At 40.4% G+C, this 27,718-nt stretch overlaps 1 protein-coding gene across 1 annotated transcript in view; it reads left to right on the forward strand.

The window, feature by feature from the left end:
• Positions 1–1,013: 1,013 nt before the first annotated feature.
• Positions 1,014–27,718, forward strand: part of SACS (sacsin molecular chaperone) — a 66,898-nt gene continuing 40,193 nt past the window's right edge. Inside the window, exons 1-5 of the mRNA XM_065404673.1 lie at positions 1,014–1,099; positions 5,963–6,074; positions 14,429–14,575; positions 15,932–17,414; positions 25,367–25,458. Of these exons, the coding sequence (XP_065260745.1) occupies positions 6,059–6,074; positions 14,429–14,575; positions 15,932–17,414; positions 25,367–25,458 (1,738 nt within the window). The 5' untranslated portion in view covers positions 1,014–1,099; positions 5,963–6,058. The remainder of the gene's footprint in view (positions 1,100–5,962; positions 6,075–14,428; positions 14,576–15,931; positions 17,415–25,366; positions 25,459–27,718) is intronic.

Consider the following 27,718-nt stretch of genomic DNA (forward strand, 5'->3'; position numbering starts at 1 on the left):
TCAATCAACCTCTTCCCCACATATTTGAGAAATCTGTAATTGTTGCCTATTATTCTATTCCTTTTTATATACTTATGCACATTATTTCACAAACTGCTTGTAAAAGGAATAGTAGTTAGAACACCAAGGAGTGCCTACTTTCCATTGTGAGGACTGGTGCATGTTCCTTGCTGGAAGCAACAGCTTTAGAATTTTGAGTTTCAAAAGTGCAGCTTTGGTCACAGGCCAGAATCTGAATCCAAGAATGTTGATACTTTCTGATGTACATCTTCAGAGAACAACTATTACACATACACCTCTACCCCGATATAACACTGTCCTCGGGAGCCAAAAAATCTTACCACGTTATAGGTAAAACCGCGTTATATCGAACTTGCTTTGATCCGCCGGAGTGCGCAGCACCACCACCCCCCCCGCCCCCCCCAGGACTGCTTTACCGCATTATATTCGAATTCATGTTATATCGGGTCGCCTTATATCAGGTTAGAGGTGTAATTAATTCACTTTTATCTGCAGGCTGGACTAGCTTTTAATGTGAGTTAATACATTGATACTGCGTGTCAAAGACCTATATGGTTTAGGTCTCTAGGTTCATGACAGTCTACTTTTCTCCACCTCGTACTATCATAATAGTAAAAAAACAAGTAGGATCCTCTTGCTTATATTACTTCGATTTGAACATCAGAGGGTGGAAGTAGAGTGTACTTGGGGTAAGACCTTGGTCCTGGAATTTTCTTACCCTACAGATCTGAAGCAGGCAAGGTGTGTTGACCTTTGGAGCAAGATATAAGAGCCTTCTGTTTTCACATACTTTTGTCTAAGAGGGTTAATTGTGCCATATACATATGGTTTATTTGTGTGGTGGGAGCTTTTTATGGCATTGGCACCTGGCACTGAGTGAATTTTAAAAAATAATTTTGTGCAACCCAGTAATCACATGATGAGTACAGTATAAATCTAAAATTAAATCCAGTAACAGAATAACCAATTGCTTTTTCTTTTTATATTTTTAGGCCGTTTTGGCCAAACAACTCCACCGCTTGTTGATTTTCTTAAAGACATTTTAAGAAGATATCCAGAAGGAGGACAAATTCTTAAGGTATAAAATAAATTGTACTTATTATTGTTAAGTAAATATACCCCGCAGATTAATGTTGTTTTAAACATTGTTAAATATGTTGTAGATTGTTTTACTTCATGAGATGTTTATTCTGATATAAGTACATATATCTTTCCATAATTTTCCATTTTGGGGGCAGTGTCAGGTGAGTTGTTTTTTTTTTTTTAGTTTATGGCCTATTCTTTTTGCTCATCACAAAAGAACTATGTATTTTGTAAAAAACATGAACAGAAACAATTGATTTTTATTGGATACTTCACTTCATAATTATTTCATGTTGATTACTGAAACAAAAAGCATCACAATGCATCTTATGTGAGGAGGCCAACTGAACCTTTAAAATTTGCTTGTTACATAAATATTCTTTACCATCGCATGTTGCAACAAATAAAATAGTAATATGAATAGAACTTATTTTAAGTTACATTGCTTTTCTTGAATACTGTATCTGAATAATTCCAGCAATTGCTTGTCTCACCTCTCCATAGTGTTGATATAATTTGGAAGATTATTTATTAATTTTTATTCTGAAATCTGTGATATTCTTACCTAAACCATCTCCTCCTGTTTAACCATCTGTCTCTCTCTTTAATGTATCATGACAGTACTATAAAGTAACATAGTTTAGATTATAAGCACTTTTAAGCACTTCAGAGCAGCGATTTTGTCTGTATTTTTATTTTTCTGTAAAACAGCTAGCACAGTTTTGGAGCAATACAAATAATAATGAGTCCATCAATTCCATAGGAGCAGAAAAATATTTCTAGTAAAGAATTGAGTTGCAATAACAAGATACATGAATAGTTGTCCCTGGATGTTTAAAAATGAAAATAGTGCTAATTAAAGGTGTTGTCATATTGCCAGCTCTGGAGACTGCAGGCCTATATCTCTCCAAGGGTTAGAGTATAAAGCAGGGGTCTCAAACTCCCGGCCCGCGGGCCATCTGCAGCCAGTGAGCCTCCCCAACGTGGCCTGTGGGGCTCCAGCAGTTTTGGGGCCGGGACTCTCCCTTGGCCCCACCTGCCACCCCTGGGCACTCCCCCCTAAGGGGCCCCGGCAGTGCAGCGGAGCTGAGCGGCGTCTGCCTGCTCGCTCCAGTGGCTGCCGGCCCCTCACTGTGGCCCAGGGGCGGGGCGGGGCTGTGCCTCCGCACGCTGCCCCCGCCCCGAGCACCCCTGCGGCCAATGGGACGCTGCAGGGGCGGTAATTGGGGGCAGAAGCGTGCGGAGGCCTCCCGGCCCACCCCGCCTTGGAGCCCCAGGTAAGCGCTGCACCCGCGACCCCGTCCCAGAGCCTGCATCCCCACCCCATCTCCACATACCCTCTCCCGCCCCCAAACTCCCTCCCAGAGCCTGCACCCCCTCCCCACATACCCCCTCCAACCCCTAAACTCCCTTCCAAAGCCTGCACCCCCTTCCCACACACCCCCTCCTGCCCCCAAACTCCCTCCCAGAGCCTGCACCCCCTCCCCACACACTCCCCAGCCTCCAAACTTCATCCCAGAGCCTGCATCCCAGACCCTCCCCCACCCAAACTCCCTCCGAGAGCCCAAGCTCTCACCCCTTCTACACCCAAACTGTCTCTCAGAGCCTGCACCCCAATCCCCTACCCCAGACCTCCTCCCCCACCCAAACTCCATCCCAGAGCCTTAGGCAGGTGGGGGGCAGAGTTTTTTGGGGGAGGCGGGTTCTGGGCGGCATGAGTGACATTGGCCTGCTGGGAGGATTTGAGGACTGGCACTGGCCCTAAGGTAAATTGAGTTTGAGACCCCTGGTATAAAGGAAAAAAACCCTGTAGTACTTGGCCTACATTACCAGACTTTTTGGATATGTCAGATAAAATGATTAGCAGTGGAACAACCAACAGTTTTATTACTTATATTGTCATCACTAGGTTTCAGATTTCCCACCTTGTTAAGAAGAATGGGGCAATTAGAGCTTTTTTCCCCTCTGCAGACTTCATAAGACATCACCACATTGAAAAGTTTTCTTTGCAACCATAAAGGCTAGAAACATTTTTATTTATTTACTTACTTTTTTATTTCTGTTAAGTGAAATCTTAAATTGTGAAAGAACTTGGTCAGAGCAATCGATAAGATGTATAGGTGTTCCATTTCTGTAGCACACAGTGTCCCAATAGTGCTTCTAGGAGGAGGCCCTGACAAACCAGTCACTGGCATTTTTTTTTTTTGTGGTAGGGGTTAAATTCCAGTATCAGAGTCCCAGCTGTAAATACTCTAAACTGAAGCTCTCAGGTGCCTGTGATCTGAGTTAGGTTTGGAAAGTTTTTGTCTATTCTTACAATGGGAGGAGAGAGGCAAGGTTTGCTGCCCAGAAGCCAGGGCAGGAAGTTCTAGAGCTGCCCTGTGTGTGCTGATTTGTTTGCAGAATGTTAAGGAAGTATTGACAGAAACTTTGCTGCTTTTATTTTGATTTAAGGGTTGGGAATTCTTTAAATACATAGTATTGAAATGAAACAAGCCAAAAAATGTAGTGGTTTCATAGAAAGGGTGTTGGAAGGAATGGTGGACTGCAACTATTCAAATTGATAGTAGTAATGTGTGTAGGGGTTTGATGATCTCTCTGTATCTTCCTGCACCATTGTTGATGATGATTATTATGGGCGCAACTAAGCAACACGCAGCAATTCTGTTGATACATTACTATTTGATGAACTGTGACTATTTCTCTTTCTTCTCCATCTCTCTGACTATCTTTTAGCATGCACTTGTTGTAGTGTTGACATTAGCAAGAAGTAGTCTATGGTGTTTTTATTTAAGTTTGCCATTTGCACATATGTGGAACAGATGGGTTGTTAGAATGAAAAGTAGAGAGATTGTCTAACATCTAACTTCTTTCAAGACTATGGCAAACATGGTTTCTTCTTCTAGTGCTTGTTCATGTCAATTCCAATCAGGTGTGTGCATGCACATGTGCACGGCAGCCATAAGATTTTCCCCCTAGCAATATCCGTCGGGTCGGCCTGCGTGCCCCCTGGAGTCGCGTCTTCATGGCGCTTGATATAGGGCCCTGCCAACCCACCACCCCCTCATTTCCTTCTTACTGCCAGTGATGGTTAGCTGGAACATCCCTTGCTCTTGTCTTGACAAGTGCTTTGGCAGTGTCTGTGTATATAGTCCTTACAAGTAATTAGCTTCGTGTTAGTTTAGATTAATTAGAGTTAGTTCTTACGTTTTCTTTGGGGGGTTCCCCCTCATCGCTCTCCCGGCATCGGGGCATGCTGCGGTCTCCAGGTTTCAAAACCTGCGAGGTCTGCTGCAAGTGTATGCCTAGAAATGATCCACACACTTTGTTTGAAGTGTTTAGAGGAGAGCCACCAAAAAGATTGTTGTAGGATCTGTAAGGGGTTTCACCCCAGGACGTTGAAGGACAGGGATCAACGCCTGAAAAGCCTTCTGATGGAGGCTGTGCTCCATCCCCAGTCTGACCCTGGGTCAGCGGATCTCGCGCCGAGCATCTCCTCCTCAATGCGTAGCACCCCGGCGCTGTCGGCATGGGAATCGGTGCCGGGGAAAGACTCTTCTAAAGACTCCCGGCACCGCCATGGCCTAAAAGAGAAACTTGAAGAAAAGATCTTTTGGTGCCTAGAAATGTATTTGGTGGTCCAATAAAAATAATGCAGTATCTAAGGACCTGCAAACACTTACACATGTGCTAAACCAGGGGTTCTCAAACTGGGGGTCAGTACCCTTCAGGAGGTCATGAGGTTATTACATGGGGGGGTTGCGAGCTGTCAGTCTCCACCCCAAACCTCGCTTTGCATCCAGCATTTATAATGGTGTTAAATATATAAAAAAGTGTTTTTAATTTATAAGGGGGGTCGCACTCAGAGGCTTGCTATGTGAAAGGGGTCACCACTAAAAAAGTTTGAGAACTACAGTGCTAAACTTTACTACTATGAGTAGTCCCTCCAAATGTAAGCATGTACATAAGTGTTTTCAGGATTAGGTCCTAATATACTGATACTCACACTGTTAGAATTTTTCTGTCAATTTCTGTTAGTAATGCTCTTTTGACTATATTGTCCTTTATAATAAGCCTTCTGCTCTGAGTAATTTAACAGTGCTGCAGCTAATTGTCACTTCCATATTATCCTGGATTGTATGAAAAATCAAGTATGTAAATAGAAACATAGTCCTAATCACATATTGTAGAAAACCAAATATAGAAAAATAAAAATTACATTATTCATGTTTGGGTTGTGGTGCAGGTCTAGGGAAAGGAGGTGCCTCACAGTCCTAGGGATCACCCCCTTTTTATATTCTTCCTTACCTCCTTCATCCCTCAATTATTATGACTGCTCATCTGTTGAAAAGTGAGCTGGATGCTGCTCCTTCAAAGACAGTAGTTACCACTCTCAACAGAGCTGGAGAGAGGGGCTGCTGCAGAATAATACTTGGGACTCCATACCTCCGATATCCCCCAACCCAGAGCTCAACACAATGCCCCTGCATTGCTTCTTGCTTGATTCCAGTCTGAAAGTTACAGTGTGATCTTATCCCCTTCTTCATATGTTGCGTTACTGCTAGACTGCTGTGTTAATCCAGTTTGCGATAGTTTAATAAGGTAAAAATTTATAATTTGACATTTTTAAAATTGTGTTTGAGTATGATAGTTGCCCTCTAAAATAAAATTAAGAAATGCCTATTTTAATTTAAGCGAATTGGAGAAAATCACACTTGTTGAAAATATATTGAAACATTGTTTAGACAATGACCTATAATTATTTTCTTCATTCAAGTTTGGAAGCTATAAGTATAATATTAAAGTTAGGGTGAAGCATAAAATTATTGTAATCACTTAGAGGTTATTTTGCTCTCAGGAACTGATCCAGAATGCAGAAGATGCTGGTGCCACAGAGGTTAGGTTTTTGTATGATGAGACTCAATATGGAACAGAATCTCTCTGGTCGAAGGACATGGCACAATACCAGGGTAAATATATAATTTTTAGCTCATGTTCTCTAATATGTGTGTGTGAGTCCCAATGGTTCAGTAGTCTGCCATTTATGCCCAGTAGGGCACTCATTGAATCCATGCATTCAAGGGCAGAATTTGACCCTTATGAACAACTATTCAAATTTGGGTACAGCAGATACTTTGCACAAATCCAGTAGTTAAGTGGGCCAGTAACCAATCTGCATACACAAATTAAGCCTACTAGTAATCTACAATTTTAGTGCTTTAGGCTTAGGTACCTCAGGAATAGTTAGTGATAAGTATTTGGGTGGGAGTCATTCAGGGGAAATCCCAAGGTGTTGAAAGAAGTGATAGTGTTGGTAAATCATTAGTTTTACTTTCCCAGTACCCCAGCATGATAGTAGGAGGCACTAGGTTGAAAATGACAACACTCTTAATGAAATCCAGGAAATGCTAGTAGTTACCTTAAAAAAAAAAAAGGGGGGGGGGGCAGCATTTCAGAGAATTTTTAGTTAAATATAAAAGCTACCTCTACTGAAACTGCAACAAGTGTGATTCTTTGCAGTTCCTCAGATAAATACTTAACTACAATGTGAAATTCTTTTGTACTCATGTCTCAAGTTAGTGGTAATATAATTCTGACAGTTGGTGTTTCTTTTTTTTTTTTAACCCTTCAACCAGAATGAGGCCCTGTGTTTTTCTGTGGGCTAGGTAGAGTGGGAGGAGGGCACTTGAGGTTTAAAAAAAAAAAGAGAGATCTGTGAAGGAGTTTGACTTGTAGGTGAACAACAGGTAGGACTAGAGAAGCAGTGTTATATGAATGACAGGTTGGGGGAATTGTACTGTAACTTTTGCCATATTGCATATTTGTTTGTATATATCTGTTTTTCTCGCCTTTTAGACTGTACACAGTTTAGGGCATGGCCTTCTATTTTTGGACAGTTCCTAATACCATGGGGCCCCAACCAATGTCTTTAAGTGCTCCTAGAATACAAATAATAATAAGACAATAGTGCTTCGTAGATTTCAAGTTGGAATCTGAGAATAACTTGCAGGTTGCGTCTAAGAAGTCTCACTGAGATCTGACAAAATGGCTGAGGTAGAATACTCTGAACTAGCATTTGTATGGTCTTGTTTTTGGGATCACATCACATTACTGGCATCACAGAGCTGAGAACTTTCTGAGGAGCTGTTTGTGTTTGGGGCACATGCATACCCTCTCATGACTGAACAATTGGAGCTCAGGTTATAAAAGAGCTGCCCAAACTGCCTAAGTTCCCTAAGGTCATTAATCTCTTAGTATTCTACCTGAAGTCTCATTCTTACCTGGGGGAAGCTAGACTCCATACCTTAGAAGTCAAAAGTGCTTTTTGTTTTTATTTAGATAGCGCTAGTTCACTTAGGAAATTACCTAGACTTTTTAAGCTTTGGGGATTGATTTAAAGGGCATGCAATTTCCATACAATGGCTCTTTAAGTGGATTAGTCTGAGCACTGGGATGGTATACATTAGCTAGGTTAAAAATACTTGAGAGTGGGCTTATTTTGGAATATTGTGAAGGTTGCATATTAGAATCATAGAAATATCAGGGTTGGAAGGGACCTCAGGAGGTCATCTAGTCCAACCCCCTGGGAGAAGAAATACTTTGGCACCAACATTGGCATCAGTGATAATATTGGCATCGGGTGGTCTTGAAGGCAAAGGTCCCTGGTATGAGCCTGGCTCTAAAGGGACAGTTGGGAGGAGGCGTCTCTCAGAAGAGATGGAACAGTCTCCCATTGAAGAATATACTGATAGTACATTCCCTGAAGACCGAATTGGGTCTTCTTTAGTCTCTCGCCCAATGAAAAAAAAATTCCAGGAGCACATGGGGAGAATGGCTAATATCCTGCAGTTTATAAATTCATAGATTCTAGGACTGGAAGGGACCTCGAGAGGTCATCAAGTCCAATCCCCTGCCCTCATGGCAGGACCAAATACTGTCTAGACCATCCCTGATAGACATTTATCTAACCTACTCTTAAATATTTCCAGAGATGGAGATTCCACAACCTCCCTAGGCAATTTATTCCAGTGTTTAACCACCCTGACAGTTAGGAACTTTTTCCTAATGTCCAACCTAGACCTCCCTTGCTGCAGTTTAAGCCCATTGCTTCTTGTTCTATCCTCAGAGGCTAAGGTGAACAAGTTTTCTCCCTCCTCCTTATGACACCCCCTTAGATACCTGAAAACTGCTATCATGTCCCCTCTCAGTCTTCTCTTTTCCAAACTAAACAAACCCAATTCTTTCAGCCTTCCTTCATAGGTCATGTTCTCTAGACCTTTAATCATTCTTGTTGCTCTTCTTTGGATCCTCTCCAATTTCTCCACATCTTTCTTGAAATGCGGTGCCCAGAACTGGACACAATACTCCAGTTGAGGCCTAACCAGCACAGAGTAGAGCAGAAGAATAACTTCTCGTATCTTGCTCACAACACACCTGTTAATGCATCCCAGAATCATGTTTGCTTTTTTTTGCAACAGCATCACACTGTTGACTTATATTTACCTTGTGGTCCACTATAACCCCTAGATCCCTTTCTGCCGTACTCCTTCCTAGACAGTCTCTTCCCATTCTGTATGTGTGAAACTGATTTTTCCTTCCTAAGTGGAGCACTTTGCATTTGTCTTTATTAAACTTCATCCTGTTTACCTCAGACCATTTCTCCAATTTGTCCAGATCATTTTGAATTATGACCCTATCTTCCAAAGCAGTTGCAATCCCTCTCAGTTTGGTATCATCTGCAAACTTAATAAGCGTACTTTCTATGCCAATATCTAAGTCGTTGATGAAGATATTGAACAGAGCCAGTCCCAAAACAGACCCCTGCGGAACCCCACTTGTTAATACCTTTTCAGCAGGATTGGGAATCATTAATAACTACTCTCTGAGTACGGTTATCCAGCCAGTTATGCACCCACCTTATAGTAGCCCCATCTAAGTTGTATTTGCCTAATTTATTGATAAGAATATCATGCGATACCGTATCAAATGCCTTACTAAAGTCTAGGTATACCACATCCACCGCTTCTCCCTTATCCACAAGACTTGTTACCCTATCAAAGAAAGCTATCAGATTGGTTTGACATGATTTGTTCTTTACAAATCCATGCTGGCTATTCCCTATCACCTTACCACCTTCCAAGTGTTTGCAGATGATTTCCTTAATTACTTGCTCCATTATCTTCCCTGGCACAGAAGTTAAACAAACTGGTCTGTAGTTTCCTGGGTTGTTTTTTATTTCCCTTTTTATAGATGGGCACTATATTTGCCCTTTTCCAGTCTTCTGGAATCTCTCCTGTCTCCCATGATTTTCCAAAGATAATAGCTAGAGGCTCAGATACCTCCTCTATTAGCTCCTTGAGTATTCTAGGATGCATTTCATCAGGCCCTGGTGACTTGCAGGCATCTAACTTTTCTAAGTGATTTTTAACTTGTTCTTTTTTTTTATTTTATCTTCTAACCCTACCCCCTTCCCATTAGCATTCACTATGTTAGGCATTCCTTCAGACTTCTCGGTGAAGACCGAAACAAAGAAGTCATTAAGCATCTCTGCCATTTCCAAGTTTCCTGTTACTGTTTCTCCCTCCTCCCTGAGCAGTGGGCCTACCCTGTCCTTGGTCTTCCTCTTGCTTCTAATGTATTGATAAAAAGTCTTCTTGTTTCCCTTTATTCCTGTAGCTAGTTTGAGCTCATTTTGTGCCTTTGCCTTTCTAATCTTGTCCCTGCGTTCCTGTGTTGTTTGCCTATATTCATCCTTTGTAATTTGTCCTAGTTTCCGTTTTTTATATGACTCCTTTTTATTTTTTAGATCATGCAAGATCTCGTGGTTAAGCCAAGGTGGTCTTTTGCCACATTTTCTATCTTTCCTACCCAGCGGAATAGCTTGCTTTTGGGCCCTTAATAGTGTCCCTTTGAAAAACTGCCAACTCTCCTTAGTTGTTTTTCCCCTCAGTCTTGATTCCCATGGGACCTTACCTATCAGCTCTCTGAGCTTACCAAAATCCGCCTTCCTGAAATCCATTGTTACTGACTGGGGTTTTAGCACCAGAAACACCCTGTGTCCTTTTTACATTATGGAATGGCAGACAAAGGGCAAGGTTGTTTTCCTTTATTCCCAGGATTACTCAGTCAAACAGAAGATATTTGACTCTTTCCAGTGCTGTCCCCACCAGTATCAGAGAGAACCAGTTGTATGTATCTCGTGTCCTTGGAGGGTTATCACTTTTTATTGTAGTACCCCTCTGCTAATTCCATACTAGTCTGTGAAGCCTAGAAACTCTCCAACAGTAGCAGGGTGTCCATGACTGTTCTCTTGGGAGAGAGAGAATGGCATAAAGTGGATGCTATTGGGAGAAAAACATATTCCTCTGCTTCTTTGGCTTCTGAATGGCAAATTATCTCACTGTTATGGACTGTTATGTCCAGATATAGCTGTGCTTTTAATCCTATTCTGGACTCTTTACTGGATGACGGGAAGCAGCTAAGAGCTTTGTTGTTGAGGGTAGAACATTAGTCAGACATGCATTAAGAGTATTTTGGCACCTCAGACTCTACTGACAGAGCCATGGCCACTAGTGTAGCTCTAAGGTTATATTCATGGCTCAGATCATCAAGGCTGGCACTAAAATCACAAACATTAATAGAGGATCTCTCCTTGGAGGGTTCAGTTCTTTACAGTGATAAGACAGATGGGACTCTAGAAAGAATCAAGATCAGAAGGGCTAAGCCTGATCCGTAGGGTTTTCCCAGGCATCTTCTACTTCAAAAATGAGACTTTTTCTACTTCCCTCCCAGCAGTAACAGAGAACACTGTTTTCTACTTCCCTCCCAGCAGTAACAGAGAACAGTCTCAGAGGAGATGCTAGCCTTTTGCCACTGTTGGGTCTGCTCCTGCTAAAAGACCACAATACAGAAGCAGGATCCCTCCCTGCATATTCTCTGAGAAACAGCAATTTTATTGGAATGCTATAGAGCTATGAGTCTCTCTCTGGAATTAAAACCATGTCTCTCATTGTTTGACAATGCTTGGTGTGAGATTACCTTGGATCATTGGGTGGTAGATTCCATTGGATTGGTTACTCAATCCAATTTCACACCAGGCCACCTCACTTTCCAGTTCTCTCTCTCTGGGGACCCCTCTGATGAGAGACTACTCTGGGAGGAAATAATCTCTCTTCTATAAAAGGGGGCTATAGAGGATGTTTCCCTCCAGCACCAAAGGAAGCGATTATATTCTAAATATTTTCTAATACTCAAGAGGGAATATTGTCTGAGACTCATTCTGCATCCAAACAGTACTGTTACAGTCCAGAAGGAATTTTACCTTGAAGCATCACAAACTAAAATGGACAAGGCTTTTGTGTTGGGTGAAGGATAAAGGCTTAGCCCCGTATTGGCCAGAAGCCCCTGCAATTTTAGCATTTCTGTTTCATTTAAAATCACAGAGTTTAGCAGCACCTTCCCTAAAAGTTCATCTAGCAGCTATATCTACCTATCACATGTTGATTAAAGACAAGCCTCTATTCTCTCACTTCAAAGTCTCCAGGTTTCTCAAGGGAATGACTAATGTGTTTCCCATTGCTAGAGGTCCTTTTTCAGACAGCAACTTGAAGCTGCTTTTAACAGTGTTAATGGGCCTACCCTCTGAGTTCCTGTCTTGAGCTTCCTTAGAACAGCATTTGTAACGTCAATTACCTCTGCTTGAGAGGGTTAGTGAGCTCATTGCCTTCATGACCTCTCCACCTATTCCAGCTTTATGCCTAAGAATTTCATCTGTCACAGTAGGTCTTCCTCCCTGTTTTCTTCCCCAGACCTTATGCCCATCCACAAGAGATCTGTTTACACTCTTTTGCCTGGACAGGTCTAAGCCCTTTAGAAAATCTAATAGACTGTTGCCTACAGGGAAAGGTGTAAGGTCCAGTCTAGAGGTAAACAGACTCTTTCATAATGGATTAGGAAGTATATTGAACATTGTTGTTCATTAGCCAGAAAACCATTACCTCTGGGTTATAGACGCATTCCACTACACCTACAGCTACCTCTGTATCTTGTTTGAGATAGGCCTCCATTGCAGAGATTTGCAAAGCAGTAACATGGAGTTCTTTTCCTAAGTACTATTCATGGGACTTGAAATCTGATCTGATGCTCAGTTTGGCAGAGTAGAGCTAGAGTTTTAGCCTAGAACTCCTCACCCACTGTCCTCTAATGGGGCACACTACTTGCTTATCTCCCATAAGTGGGAATGCACAGAGGCCCTCAGAGAAAGAGGGATTACTTACTAGTAATTGTTGTTCTTCGAGAGTTGTCTCTGTGCATTGACATTACCCACCTGCCTTCCCTCTGCCTTGGAATTCTTTGTATTTCAGGACTGTGTGGGTTTGGGAGGAGGAACTGGGGTGGGCTGGGGGGCATGTTCTCTTATATTAAAAGGAAATTAGCCATTGGAACAGTTTACCTAGAGTTGTGGTGGATTCTCCATCACTATCAATTTTTAAAATCAAGACTGGATGTTTTTTTCTAAAAGATGTGCTCTAGTTCAACTAGGATTAATTCAGGAAAGTTCTGTAGCCTGTGATATACAGGTGGTTAACTAACTGATCACAGTGGTCCCTTCTGGCCTTGGAATCTATGTAGAAGGGGCTGATGAGATCATAGTGTGAGAATGTTATTGCACTCCCGCAACTGACACAGCTTTTCTATACAGTTTCACAGTTTGGCTAGAGATGCCAAATCCTGTAAGTGTGAATGGATAGAGGCAACTTTACTAGCGATGGTTGCTTACCACTAAATATAATTTTTGAGAGCGTTGCTTCTGTGTATTTCAGACTGCCTGTCCATTTTCTCTTCTTCCTTGGGGGTCATAGATTTTAAGGCTAAGAAGGGACCATTAGATCCTCTAGTCTGATCTCCTTTATAACACAGGCTATAGAATTTCATCCAGTTACTCTTGCATTGAGCCCAGTAACTTGTTTGACTAAAGCATATTTTCCAGAAAGGAATCCACTCTTGATTTGAAGAATTCAAGTGGTAGAGAATCCACCACTTCCGTTGATAGCTTGTTCCAGTGGTTAATCACCCTCACTGATAAAAAATTATGTCTAATTTGAATTTGGCTGGCTTTAACTTCCAGCCAGTAGGCTCTTGTTCTGGCTTTCTCTGATAGATTAAAGAATCCTTTAGTACCCAATCACCTCCCTGTGAAGGTACTTACACACTATAATCAAGTCATCTCTCAAATTTCTTTTGATAAGCTAAACAGATTGAACTCTTTTAGCAATTTTCCAGCCCTCCAATTCTTTTTCTTGCTCTTTTCTACACCTTCTTCAGTTTTTCAACGTTGCTTTTAAAATGTGAACTCCAGAACTCCATGTGCTATTCCAGTATTGATCTCACCAGTGCCATATACAGAAGTAAATTCACCTCCCTACTCTTGGTCACTACTTCACTTTTGTACATCCAAGAATTGCATTAGCTCTTTTTGCCACAGTATCATACTGGGATCTCATGTTGAGTTGTTTGTCCACTCTGATTGTTAAATCCTTTTCAGAGTCTCTGATTTCCAGGATACAGTCCTCCATTCTGTACATATGGTCTGCATTCTTTGTTCCTAGATGTATGCTCTTGTGTTTGGCTATATTAAAATATATTTTGTTCACATGGTCTCATCTTATCAAATGATCCAGATCGCTTAATATGACTGTCCTTTCCTCATCATTATTTACCACTCTGCCAATCTTTGTGTCATTTGCAAATTTTATCAGCACCGATTTTGTATTTTGTTCTACTCCAATAGGATTCTCAGAATTATTGAAGGAACTGAAGTGGTTGGGGCCGCACAGCTCTTTTATAATCTAGGTTCAGGACATTCAGTGTTATAAGAGGATTCTTGTATGACCCCCATGGTCACTGCTTTCCTGAAGTTTCCTGAAGCTCTTTCTCAACGTGACCTTCGTTTATCTTGTATGACAGAAAATGGTAGGTAGTAAACCCAAATTATATGGTGTGTGTTAAAATTTTCATGGAGTCTAAAATAATCCAACAAATCAGTTGACGGACTTGTGTCTCTGAAGAGAAAGAGAAGAAAATGTGTTGTTTAGGGTTTTTATTTTGCAGAAGTTCCTCTTCATCTTTTTGGACTTTCCCAATAGATTTTAGTTTCATTTCTCCAATACCAGTTTGAGTTACAGCTTCCTCATTAAATTTGCACATCTATAGTTACATTCAAAAATGCTTTCTTGATTTAGTAAGTTTACTTCCTGGAAACTAAACAGGTGGACCCAAGTGTGCTATTTTTGAATTGCCTTACGTGTGCCTATTTATTTTTTAGGGCCAGCACTTTATGTATACAACAATGCAGTTTTTACCCTTGAGGACTGGCATGGCATACAGGAAATAGCAAGAAGCAAGAAAAAGGATGATCCCCTGAAAGTTGGAAGATTTGGAATTGGGTTCAATTCAGTATATCATATAACAGGTACTATGTGTAGCTCCTTTAAAAATAAAAATATTAACATTAAGATTTGTTTAATCTCATATACACATCAAACATAAGGATGCTGGCAGGGTGTTCTCTGGGTGAAGTCCTTGACATTGGAATGCACTTCCATCCACCCATGGTCTATCAGAGCCCATCTTTTTTTAATCTTCTGGGCATGCTATAAAGTCCATATTTTTTCGAGGCTTTTAGAGGGAGGCTGAGAATTGGAGGGGTTTATTTTATTATTGACTCTATATTTTGCTGGTGATATTAATGTGGGATGAACAATCCTCTATGTTGTATTACTTGAATTATGCATTTTTAGTTTATATAACTGATGCCCAGAGCATAGGATGGATGTTTAACAGACGTCTATAAATTTAAATAAGATACAATAAGCAAAGACTGAAGCTTTGTGCAGTTTGATTTTTGTCCTGTATGTATTTAAGGGAAATGTGAAATAAAGATCAATAAACAATGCTAATTTTGTCTCCTACCAAAAAAAGTACTTTTCCATCGTATAACCATCACATGCAATTTACTATTTAACAGGAGGATGTTCACATTGATTGTATAAAGCAAAAAATACCCTAGTATACTGCTAATGAGTCATAATGTGCTCCTCTTCCACAAGCTGGTAGCACTTAACTATGGGCATCTTTTTTTCATTTAGATCTTTTATTACTGCAGAGTGCTTCCTAAATTCTGTAGGATTGTTTCACCATTTCATTTGATAGTCCTTTCTTTCATTCATATATGTGCATTGAATTAGTACACTCTACGTAGAAACCTGGATACAGATTTCTGCCTTCTTCTCTTAAAAATTCGTACATTTTTTGACTTGCACCTCCAAAAATGTTGCATTCAATACATTTATTTGTATTCTGTTGTGGTTATGCCACATGGAAAGATTAGTAGTTATTCATTCTGTTGGATTACATATCAATATAATACTGGATTATTATAATATGAAGCTGGCATGGCAAAAGAAAGGCAAGTATAGACAACTGGTGTTCGATATCTAGATAGTATTTCGTTTCTGAGACGAGCGTGTCAAATCTTTGATCAAATGAAGTTTTGCCCTATGTCATTTATCTCTGTTATGCCTTCCATAAACGGATTCTGTCATCGTAAGATATTTTTATATAATATTGTCTCTACTAGAGTATGAATAGTCGTCCATTAGTAGAATTGAGTTTTTGATAAATAACGGCAATTTATAATTTTAAAATGACAATTTAATTGATTGTAATGGCTAAAGCTGTTTTAAGGTATGGATAATGTAGAATATTTTGGGGTTATTCAGATTTGCTGTTTGGGGTTATTCATATTTGTTGGATTTCACTTGTGCAGATGTCCCTAGTATCTTCAGTGGTGACCAGATTGGAATGTTGGATCCCCATCAAACACTTTTTGGACCCCATGAATCAGGCCAGTGTTGGAATCTAAAAGATGACAGCAAAGGAATTACTGAATTTACAGACCAGTTTGCACCATTCATTGGTGTATTTGGTAGCACTAAGGAAACCTTCAAGAATGGAAACTTTCCTGGTACATTTTTTCGTTTCCCTCTTCGCCTACAGCCTTCCCAACTGAGTAGCAATCTGTACAACAAACAAAAAGTTCTGGAACTGTTTGAATCTTTTCGAGCAGATGCAGATACAGTGCTGCTGTTCCTGAAAAGTGTGCAAGATGTTTCCGTACATGTTAGGGAGGCTGATGGAGTTGAGAGACTGGTTTTTAGAGTAACTGCTAGTGAGAATAAGGCCTTGAAACATGAACGACCCAATTCCATCAAGATTCTAGGAACTGCAATAAGTCAGTATTGTAAAGGGGTTCCAAGCAACAGCGTAACATGTGTGACATATCACGTAAATATAGTCTTAGAAGATGAGAGTGTGAAGGATGCACAAAAAACATCTTGGTTAGTATGTAACAGTGTGGGAGGTCGAGGAATATGCAATGAACTAGATTGTTTGGCTGATGACTTGAAGTTTGTCCCTACTATTGGAATAGCTATGTCTTTATCAAGTAATGAGGAAGAGAAAGGAGCTGTGGCAGAGTTTTCAGGAAGAGCATTTTGTTTTCTTCCTTTACCTCCTGGTGAGGAAAGCAAGACTGGTCTTCCAGTTCATGTTAGTGGTTTCTTTGGCCTGACTGACAATAGGAGGAGTATCAAATGGCGAGAGTTGGATCAGTGGCGAGATCCAGCAGCTTTATGGAATGACCTCCTTGTAGTGAATGTTGTCCCAAAAGCATATGCCACTCTCATTTTGGAGGCTATCAAGCGAATGGAGACTGAGAAAAACTCAGATTTTCCTTTGTCAGCTGAAAGAATTTATAGACTATGGCCTGAAAAGAAGAAAATCAGGGTACATTGGAAACCAATCATAGAACCTCTGTTTAAAGAGTTGTTCCAGAATGCAGTTATTTATTCTGCTAGTAGTGACTGGATAAAAGTGGAGCAAGTGTGCTTCTCAGACATGGATGACTGCTTGGAGTACACACAAACTGTCCTCAACTACCTCCAGAGCTCAGGGAACCAGATTGCTACGGTACCAGCAAATATTGCTAGTGCAGTTCATCTTACCGTATCTAGCTCTAAAACTGTGAAAAAAGTGACTCCTGCTGTAGTGCGGCAGGTGTTGAGGAAATCTGGACATACTGGCCCTGCTGATGAAAAGCTTCATCTCTTGGAATTTGTACTTACTGATGGAGTCTACAGCGAACTTATTGGATTGGAGCTTCTGCCATTACAAAACGGAAATTTTATTCCATTTTCCTCATCTGTGTCAGATCAAGATGTAGTTTACATAACCTCAGAAGATTACCCAAGGTATATTTAACATTTTACATGTTATATTTTGTTGAAACACAGTTTAAATATTTTTAAGTACTACAAACTGTCACCTGCTTATGAGTAGTGCATTTAGAATAAGCATACCACAGTTTTTAACATAATAAAATAATGCATAAAAGGAACTCAAGATTAAATTTTATATACTTCTGTATTTGAAAGATTTGAAGATAGTTGCTGTCAGAATTTATAACGAATTATCAAATCTCGTTATAAAATATACACCAAGTAGCTTTTCTCAAACTAGCTTTCTTCTGGGAAACAGAAATAAGAGAAGGCTGAAAACATGCATCCTAGAGGAGCAGTTCAAGGGATCTGTTAATGGCCTGGCTAAGGCTTTATTAAAATGAAAGCTTTAGATGACACTAATCTTTTCCTACCTCCCTTAGCTATTACTGTGAGATAGTTTTAAATTAAATACAGGAATGGTTAGTTTTACAAAAAATACAAGCTTTTTAAAAAAATGTATTGCACAGTCAGTTTAGTGGCTCCATATACTGAAGGCAGTGACTAGCTGTGATGGTACTGCACTTAAGATCATAAAATACTGCCTTATTTTTCAATTAGATCCTTGTGTTACCACTTCTCTGAATACAGTTTAACCCACTTAACTAAATTGTTTTTGGCACCTTATGAAAAACTTTTAAAGCTTTCTATATTGAAATCTTTCTGCTCTATATAACTTTTGAAATTCTCTTCCTTTGTTTGCATTTGTACAATTGTATGGAAATAAGATATTTGTCTTCAAGAACTTCTGTTTTGTCTAATTATTTTCTCCTTAAAACAATTATTTCCTGTGGTTAGTGTTCCTATCTATTCCGCTGCTATTAACTGTGAAATCACATTGAAAATTATTCTCCAAGTAGAGGAAAAGAGCAGCAACATTAAAGGAACATCTATAACATTTTGGGGTTCAACCTAGACCAGTAAGGGATTGTCTCACCACCTGCCCTGCAACTCTGGGTGCCTTAAATGGTATGCAGCTGTGGCTCACAGCTTAGACACTGATAGCCAGCATACAAGCATGTATGTGACACCCTGGCTTTCACCGCCCAGTTACTGTATGCAGCATGACACCAACACATCCCAGTCCCAAATTTCTCCAAAACTGCCTCCCTGCAGTGTTCATCCTTCTCCTGTAACATTCTCAGAAGTCATTGAGTTCATTGCTACTTTAAAGAGGCAACACACTGCAACGCATTAATTTAACTGAGGTTTAACACTCTTATTTCAATCATAGCACTATGTTGGTTTATGTTGAAAGTAAAATAAGTTTATTAAACAATAAGTCATAGATTTAAGTGATACCAAATATAAGGAATAAAGATAGAAAGGGCTACAAGCAAACAAAAGTAAAAATACACTTTTAAGATTAAAATATGATTTAAATCTGTTGTTCAAAGAAGTGTTTCTCACCAAGCCTCTTTTCCAGCCTGGTTGATCAGATTCTCTTAGTCAAAGGTGCTGGTTTTCCTTGTCTCCTCATGTGAAGGATAACTTCTCTGACCCTCTGTTTGTAGACCAGAAAAGCTTTGAAAAAGTATCTCTCTCAAAGTTCATTGACCCTACTTCAAAAGACAGGGAGGCTTCTTGGGGGTACAGCCTCCATCCCTTCGTTGAGATTAAGTGATCACTTTTCCCCCACTTGCTGTCTTGATGCTTTGTTTGCCTGGCATGCAAATATGCTTTTCTTTGTTTTTGATCACACTGTGCTCAGTTTACATGGGAGACATTTAAGCGGGGGGAACCACATTCCTTTGTCTGGAAAAATACTGTTTATCAACTCCCCTTGATGTGCCTGGTTTAAACACATTTTAGTTATAACTTCAGCATGTCTGAATAATCCTTTGTGGATTGACTGTACATACATCCCACAAAAATATTAATGATCAGTGAGTGATTCGTTTTTCAAACACCTATTACATGCAGGACCGTCTCCAGGGTTTTTGCCGCCCCAAGCGGCGGGGGGGAAAAAAAAAGCCGTGATCGCAATTGCGATCGGCGGCACTCTGGCGGCAGCTCCACCGCACCACTTTCTTCTTCGGTGGTAATTCGGTGGCAGGTGCTTCCCTCCGAGAGGGACTCGCCTCCGAATTGCCGCCGAACAGCCCGATGTGCCGCCGCTTCCCCTTGGCCGCCCCAAGCACCTGCTTGCTGGGCTGGTGCCTGGAGACAGCCCTGATTACATGATACCTTTTAGATACAGATTATAACAATAGTGAGTAGGGATACACTGAGTATGTCAGATCTGACAAGAGTTGCTAACGCAGAGTACTGAAATCACCATGGGCGTCTGTGTCACACCTCCCGCGGACATTGACTCCACAAGTGTCAGTTCAAAGTTCCCCTGAACCCATAAACTAAGGGGCATCTTTCCTCTTTTGAACATTCGTGCTTCACATCCATGCAGGTCACCTTGGCCAGTCAAGGGTTCTGTTACCTCTGAAGGTGTGAAACCAGACCTCCTATCACCCAAGTCTGCCCTGCTTCCAGCAGAGTTCTGACCTTACCACTACCCTCAGCTGTGCCAGTGTCTTACCGCACCCAGCAGTTTTGGGGGCTACAACCATTTCTAGCTCTGCTTCAGTTTCCCTGCCCTCAATGCAGTATTGCCCCACAGCTTTCATAGCTGAGCCAGAGTCTCACCACTCAGCAGTTTTCCCAGCTTTCAGCAGGGTGCTGGCCCACAGCTTTTACCTAGCTGTGCCAGGGTCCCCCCAGTCCTAGCAGATCTCGGTCCACCATATCTTTTTAGATGTGCCAAAGACACATTCAACACTGATTCAGTTTCACTGGTGAGGATTTACCCCCTGGCTATGGTGAACTTGTGCCTGAGCCCTCGGGCTCAACTCTGTTACATCATTACAGAAAACAACACATCAAGCAAAAAACACTTCCCACATTCCCACAGTCAGAATCCCAGAATAACCTTTAGCATCATAATGACTCAGGCTACAGGCAGAGTGATGGCAACCATCATACTCACATCTGGTTGTCTGCTGGAACCTGATAAGACACACCATTATGTCCTTACTCCTGGGTCCCATGGGTGTGACATACTCTTCCTTTTCTGTTCAAGTTCTGTTTGTCCAGGTCAGCAAGCTTCTGTTATCTCAGTCTGGTTCACCTGAGCAACTGCAACTCCCTGTCTCTTGAGAGGGAGCTCTTCTGTATTCCTGGGCTGGGACTCTTTTGGGCCAAACGAAATGTGTACAGAACAGGGCAGTTTGGAAGTGATCCACTCCTGGCTTCTTGCAATCAGTGATTTAGGGTTGCTCTGAGCATGGGGTTGCATCCGTGACCATCTTGGCTAATAGCCATTGAGGGAGGTATTTTCCATGAACTTATCTAATTGTTTTTTGGACCCACTTTTGGCCATCACAACATCCATAGCAATGAGTTCCACAGATTAATTGTGCATTATGTGAAAAAGTACTTCCTCTTGTTTGTATTAAACCTGCTGCCTATTAATTTCATTGAGAGACCCCTGGTTCTTGCCTTATGTGAAGGGGTAAATCACACTTCCTTATTCACTTTCTCCATGAATTTATAGACCTCTGTCATATTCCCCCTTAGTTGTTTCTTTTCTAAGATGAACAGTCCCAGTCTTTTAATCTTTCCTCATATGGAAGCCACCCCTAATCATTTTTGTTGTCCTTCTCTGTACTTTTTCCAGTTCCACTAGATTCTTTCTGACATGGGTGTGACGGGTTCGGTCACAGAGACCCGCTTGGGACTGTCACCTGATGTGCTGAAACTACCTCTGAGCCCATTTTCCCTGCCAGCTTGGGACATCAGAACCCTGTCTTGTTGAGCCAGACACATAAGTCTGTGCAACACAGACCCAGGGTCTGAACCACACCCCCAAAGCTGCAGACTTCAACCAAAAACTGCTCAGCAGGTCACCTATTTCCAGCACCCAGACACCCAGTTCCCAATGAGATCCAAACCCCAAATAAATCAATTTTACTCTGTATAAAGTTTATACAGGATAAACTCATAAATGGTTCACCCTCTATAACACTGATAGAGAGATATGCACAGCTGTTTGCTCCCCCAGGTATTAATCACTTACTCTGGGTCAATTCATAAACAAAAGTGATTTTATTAAGCATTAAAAGTAGGATTTAAGTGGTTTCAAGTAATAACAGACAGAAAAAAGTAAGTTACCAAGCAAAATAAAACAAAACACGCAAGTTTAAGCCTAATACATTAAGAAACTGAATACAGGTAAATCTCACTCTCAGAGATGTTCCAATAAGCTTCTTTCACAGACTAGACTCCTTCCTAGTCTGGGCCCAATCCGTTCCCCTGGTACAATCCATGTTAGTTCCAGCTCAGGTGGTAATTAGGGGATTTCTCATGACTGCAGCCCCCTTTGTTCTGTTCCACCCCCTTTTATATCTTTGGCACAAAGCGGGAATCCTTTGTCTCTCTCTGGGTTCCCACCCTTCCTTCTAAATGGAAAAGCACCAGGTTTAAAATGGATTCCAGTATCATGTGACATGGTCACATGTCCTGTGAGACCCCAGCCTTCATTCTTCCAGCGCTGGCATGCACGTACCCAGGAAGTTTTGCAAGTAAACAGAGCCATTCAAAACCAATTGTCCTAGTTAATGGGAGCCATCAAGATTCCAAGCAATGCCCCTCTGCCATGTACATTGGCCATACCGGACAGTCTCTACGCAAAAGAATAGATGGACACAAATCAGACATCAAGAATTGTAACATTCAAAAACCAGTAGGAGAGCACTTCAATCTCCCTGGACACTCAATAGCAGACTTAGAAGTGGCAATTCTTCAACAAAAAAACTTCAAAAACAGACTTCAGTGAGAAACTGCAGAACTGGAATTAATTTGCAAATTGGACACCATCAAATTAGGCCTGAATAAAGACTGGGAGTGGATGGGTCACTACAAAAAGTAATTTTCCCTCTGCTGATACTCACACCTTCTTGTCAACAGTTGGAATGGCCGACGTCCACCTTGATTGCATTGGCCTCATTAACACTACAAAAGTAATTTTCCCTCTCTTGATATTCAACCCTTCTTGTCAACTGTTGTGAATAGGCCACTTCCACCTTAATTGAATTGACCTCGTTAGCACTGACCCCCCACTTGGTAAGGCAACTCCCATCTTTTCATGTACTGTGTATATATATATATCTTCCTACTGTATTTTCCACTCCATGCATCTGATGAAGTGGGTTTTAGCCCACGAAAGCTTATGCCCAAATAAATGTGTTAGTCTCTAAGGTGCCACAAGTACTCCTCGTTGTTTATACCAGTGGTCTCCAAACTTTTTTGATCGCGCACCCCATCAGTAAAAATTTTTTGAGCACACCCCCCCTGCTCCCGGCCGAACTGTCGAAGCAAAAAAAAAAAAAGCTGCTCGGACTCCCGGCCAAACTGCCGAAGGAAAAAAAAAAAGCGGCGCTGCTCTGGCGGCGCTCCTTCTGCTGCGCACCCCGAAGGATCCTCTTGCGCACCCCACTTTGGAGACCACTGGTTTATACTATAGTTAGTAGTTCTGCAATTTCATATTCCTTCAGAACTCTTGGTGAATACCATCTGGTGACTTATTACTGTTACATTTATCAGTGTGTCCTAAAACTTCTTCTATTGACATGTTAGGGTGGGACAGTACTTTGGATTTGTTGCCCCCCCAAATTAGCTCTGACGTGAGTATCTCCTCCAGATCCTCTCCAGTGGAGACTGATGCAAAGAATTCATTTAGCTTCTCTGCAGAAGCCTTGTCTTCCTTGAGTTCTCTTTTAATACCTTTGTCATCTAGTGGTGCCACTGCCTGATTGGCATGCTTCCTGCTTCTGATGTACTTAAAAACTGTTGTTTTTTGTATCTTTAGCAAGTTGCTTTTCAAATTCTTTCTTGGCTGCGTTGTTATACTGTTACACAATTAACCTTCCAGAGTTTGTGCTCTTTTTTTTATCCTTACTAGCAGACAAATTTTAAAGGATGCCTTTTTGCCTTGAATGGGCCTTTTAGCCATGGTGGCATTCTTTTGGTCCTCTTATTTTCTTTTCTGATTTGGCATATGCATTTAGTCTGAGCATCTATTTTGGTGGTTTTTATATAGTCCCCGAGCTGCTTAACCCTTGTGACAGACCCTTTTAATTTTTGTTTAACAAGCATCCTCATTTTTGTGTAGCTGCCCTTTTTAAAGTTAAATGTTACTGTGGTGGGTTTTTTGTATTATCTTCCCTACAAAGACATTAAATTTAATTACATTCTGGTCACTATTATCAAACAGTTCAGTTATAGTTACCTCTTGAACAGATCCTGTGCTCCACTAAGGACTAAATCAAGAATTAGCTCTCTCTTTGTGGGTTCCAGAACTAACTGCTTGAAGAAGCACTCATATATGGTGTCTAGAAATGTTATCTCTGCATCACGCCTTGAAGTGACATTTACCTAGTCAATATGAGGCTAGTTGAAGTCACTTATGATTATTGTGCTTTCTGCTTTTGTAGCCTCTCTGACCTCCCTTTGCATTTTACAATCACTGTCATCTGGTCAGGTGGTCAGTAGTATATTCCTATTGCTTTACTCCTTTTATTCAAGCATGGAATTTCTATTTATAGAGATTCTATGATACAGTTTGTTTCATTCCAGATTTTTACCTTATTTGACTCTATAGTTTCTCTAAAATATAATGCCAGTCCCTCAACAGCACAAGCTATTCTGTCATTCCTATAGATTTTATATCCTGGTATTATGTCCCACTGATTATCCACCAAGTTTCTATGATGCCTGTTATAGCAATGTCCTCAATTTAATGCTAGGCACTTTTGTTCACCCATTTTAGTATTTAGACTTCTAGCATTTACATGTATATAAGTACTTGTAAATTTTGTCAATATTCAGTTGCTTGCTTTCACATGTTATATTTAAATAGGACTCTGTTACATTTTACTGTTCCTCACTGCCTCCTGTCTGCACTTTACCAACTTCTTTCCTATCCTCTTTACTAGTATACAGAGTTCCCCCTTTAATAAATTCATCCCTGAGGGGTGTATGTGCCTGAACCATGTATTCCTCCACACCTATTGTCTTTTCTCCAGCCCATAATTTAAAAATTCCTCTACAAGTTTTAAAATTGTACATGCCAGTAGTCTGGTTCCATTTTGGTTAAGGTGGTGCCCATCCCTCCTGTATAGGCCACTGCTTCCCTTAAAAGGTTCCCCAGTTCCTAATAAACCTAAATCCCTCCTCCCTTCATCATTATTTCACCCACATACTGGCCCCTTGTGTGGAACTGGAAGCCTTTCAGAGAATGCTACCATGGAGGTCATGGACTTTAATCAATTACCTACCAACCTAAATTTGGCCTCCAGAACTTCTTGAACTTGAAGTGTTGTGGCTTGTGACATGAAAATTTACTGTCTGAAGCATAAAATCTATTCATCCAACCTTTACCATGGTTATTTGTGGTTTACAATTATTTGTTGCTGGTGATTTCAGAGCCAGGAAGAGCACAGCCTGATTTTCAGGTCCCAGGTGGTATTTTCAGTGCTAGCAATTACATACCCTACATCTTTATACTCTGATGTCAGTTCACTGAGCGACATAGAACCCTAGAAAGCTATTTTAAAAGTCTCTTTCTAGAGTATAACTACATTAAAATCAGTCTTAATGTCTTCAAGTTGTAAACCTGGTATCTTTAACAAGAACGCTCTTAAACCACCTGTCAAAAGTACAGAATAGTTAGAGGTTAATTTTCTTAGGATTCTCTGTTGCTATACATATTTTGTTTTTTTTAAGAAAATACTGCAAAAAGAAAACTTTTCCAAATATATAGGCAAGTACATATATAATTTGTTTCACAGTATTTGAAACTATAGAACAACAACATAAATGACTTGGATAAGGATACTAAGATCAATACTTCTTTGTTTTCAATGGCATGCTAGGTCCCTCTTCCCAGGCCTTGAAGGAAGATTACTTTCTGATGACCTGAAGCCTCAAGTTCTAACTGCTTTGAAGGAAGCTGCCAAAAGCCGAGGTAATATTAAGATTTTTTGGTGTTCTCATCCTTACAAAGAAAACTGATAATAATAAGATTAAGAAGAAATTGTGTGGTTTGCTTTGCATAAGAGCCATTGTTTTCTTAATCTAATTTGGAATTAGGATAGTTCAGGGAGGCCGATTAAAACCCACATTTAAAAGAACTAGTGCTGTTAAGCGATTAAAAAATTAATTGCGATTAATCACACTGTTAAACAATAATAGAATACCATTGATTTAAATATTTTGATGTTTTCTACATTTTCAAATATATTGATTTCAATTACAACACAGAATACAAAATATACAGTGCTCACTTTATATTTATTTTTGATTATGAGTATTTGCACTGTAGAAAAACAAAAGAAATAGTATTTTTCAATTCACCTAATACAAGTACTGTAATGCAATCTCTTTATCATGAAAGTTGAACTTACAAATGTAGAATTATGTACAAAAAAACCTGCATTCAAAAATAAACCAATGTAAAATTTTAGAGCCTTCAAGTCCACTCAGTCCTACTTCTTGTTCAGCCAATCGCTCAGACAAACAAGTTTGTTTACATTTGCAGGAGATAATGCTGCTCGCTTCTTGTTTACAGTGTCACCTGAAAATGAGAACAGGCGTTCTCGTGGCACTGTTGTAGCCGGCGTCGCAAGATATTTACGTGCCAGATGTGCTAAAGATTCACATGTCCCTTCATGCTTCAACCACCATTCCAAGAGACATGCCTCCGTGCTGATGACAGGTTCTGCTCGATAACAATCCAAAGCAGTGCAGACCGACGCATGTTCATTTTCATCATATGAGTCAGATGCCACCAGCAGAAGGTTGATTTTATTTTTTGGTGGTTCGGGTTCTGTAGTGTCTGCATCAGAGTGTTGCTCTTTTAAGACTTCTGAAAACAAGCTCCACATCTCGTCCCTCTCAGATTTTGGAAGGCACTTCAGATTCTTAAACCTTGGGTCGAGTGCTGTAGAAATTTTTAGAAATCTTTAGAAATCTCACATTGGTACCTTCTTTGCATTTTGTGAAATCTGCAGTGAAAGTGTTCTTACAGTGAACAACATGTGCTGGGTCATCATCCGAGACTGCTATAACAGGAAATATATAGCAGAATGCGGGTAAAACAGAGCAGGAGACATACAATTCTGTCCCAAGGAGTTCAGTCAGAAATTTAATTAACGTTTATTTTTGTAATGAGCGTCATCAGCATGGAAGCATATCCTCTGGAATGATGGCCGAAGCATGAAGGGGTGTACGAATGTTTAGCATATCCGGCACATAAATACCTTGCAATGCCAGCTACAAAAGTGCCATGCAAATGCCTGTTCTCACTTTCTGGTGACATTGTAAATAAAAAGGGGGCAGCACTATCTCCTTTAAATGAAAACAACCTTTTTGTCTTAGCGATTGGCTGAACAAGAAGTAGGAATGAGTAGATTTGTAGGCCCTGAAGTTTTATATTGTTTTGTTTTTGAGTGCAGTCATATAACAAAACAAAAAAATCTACATTTGTAAGTTGCACTTTCATGACAAAGAGATTGCATTACAATACTTGTAAGAGGTGAACTGAAAAATACTCTTTCTTTTGTTTATCATTGTTACAGTGCAAATATTTGTAAGCAAAAATAATATACACTTATTTCAATTACAACACAGAATACAATATATATGAAAATGTAGAAAAACATCCAAAATATTTAATAAATTTCAATTGGTATTCTATTATTTAAAAGTGCAATTAAAATTGCAATTAATCGCGATTACATTTTAAAATCATGATTACTTTTTTTGAGTTAATCGCGTGAGTTAACTGCGATTAATCGACAGCCCTAAAAAGAACATTATTTTTAACGCTAAACTGGGCATGCAACATATGCTAAGCTTCTCATACAAAAATAGATACAGTTTACAATCTGAATGCAAAATAACACAGGTGATACTCAAAAACGGGCAAAAAGGAAGGGGAAGAGAAGAAGGATGAAGAATTACAATCAGGTAGCACATGGTTACTCAGTAAAGCGAACGCACATCCTGAAGTGTCTATAATCATTTTAAATATCCCCTCCCCCCCGAGGACATTATAGCCATTGACTATCACGTTCTTCTTCGAGTGATTGCTCATGTCAGTTCCAAGTAGGTGTGTGCGTGCTGCGTGCACAATCGTCGGAAGGTTTTTCCCCTAGGGGTACCCATCAGGTCGGCTGTGGAGCCCCCTGGAGTGGCGCTCTTATGGCGTTGTATATAGGTCCCTG

The sequence above is a fragment of the Emys orbicularis genome, chromosome 1 (assembly GCF_028017835.1).
Source record: "Emys orbicularis isolate rEmyOrb1 chromosome 1, rEmyOrb1.hap1, whole genome shotgun sequence".
Lineage (NCBI taxonomy): Eukaryota > Metazoa > Chordata > Testudines > Emydidae > Emys > Emys orbicularis.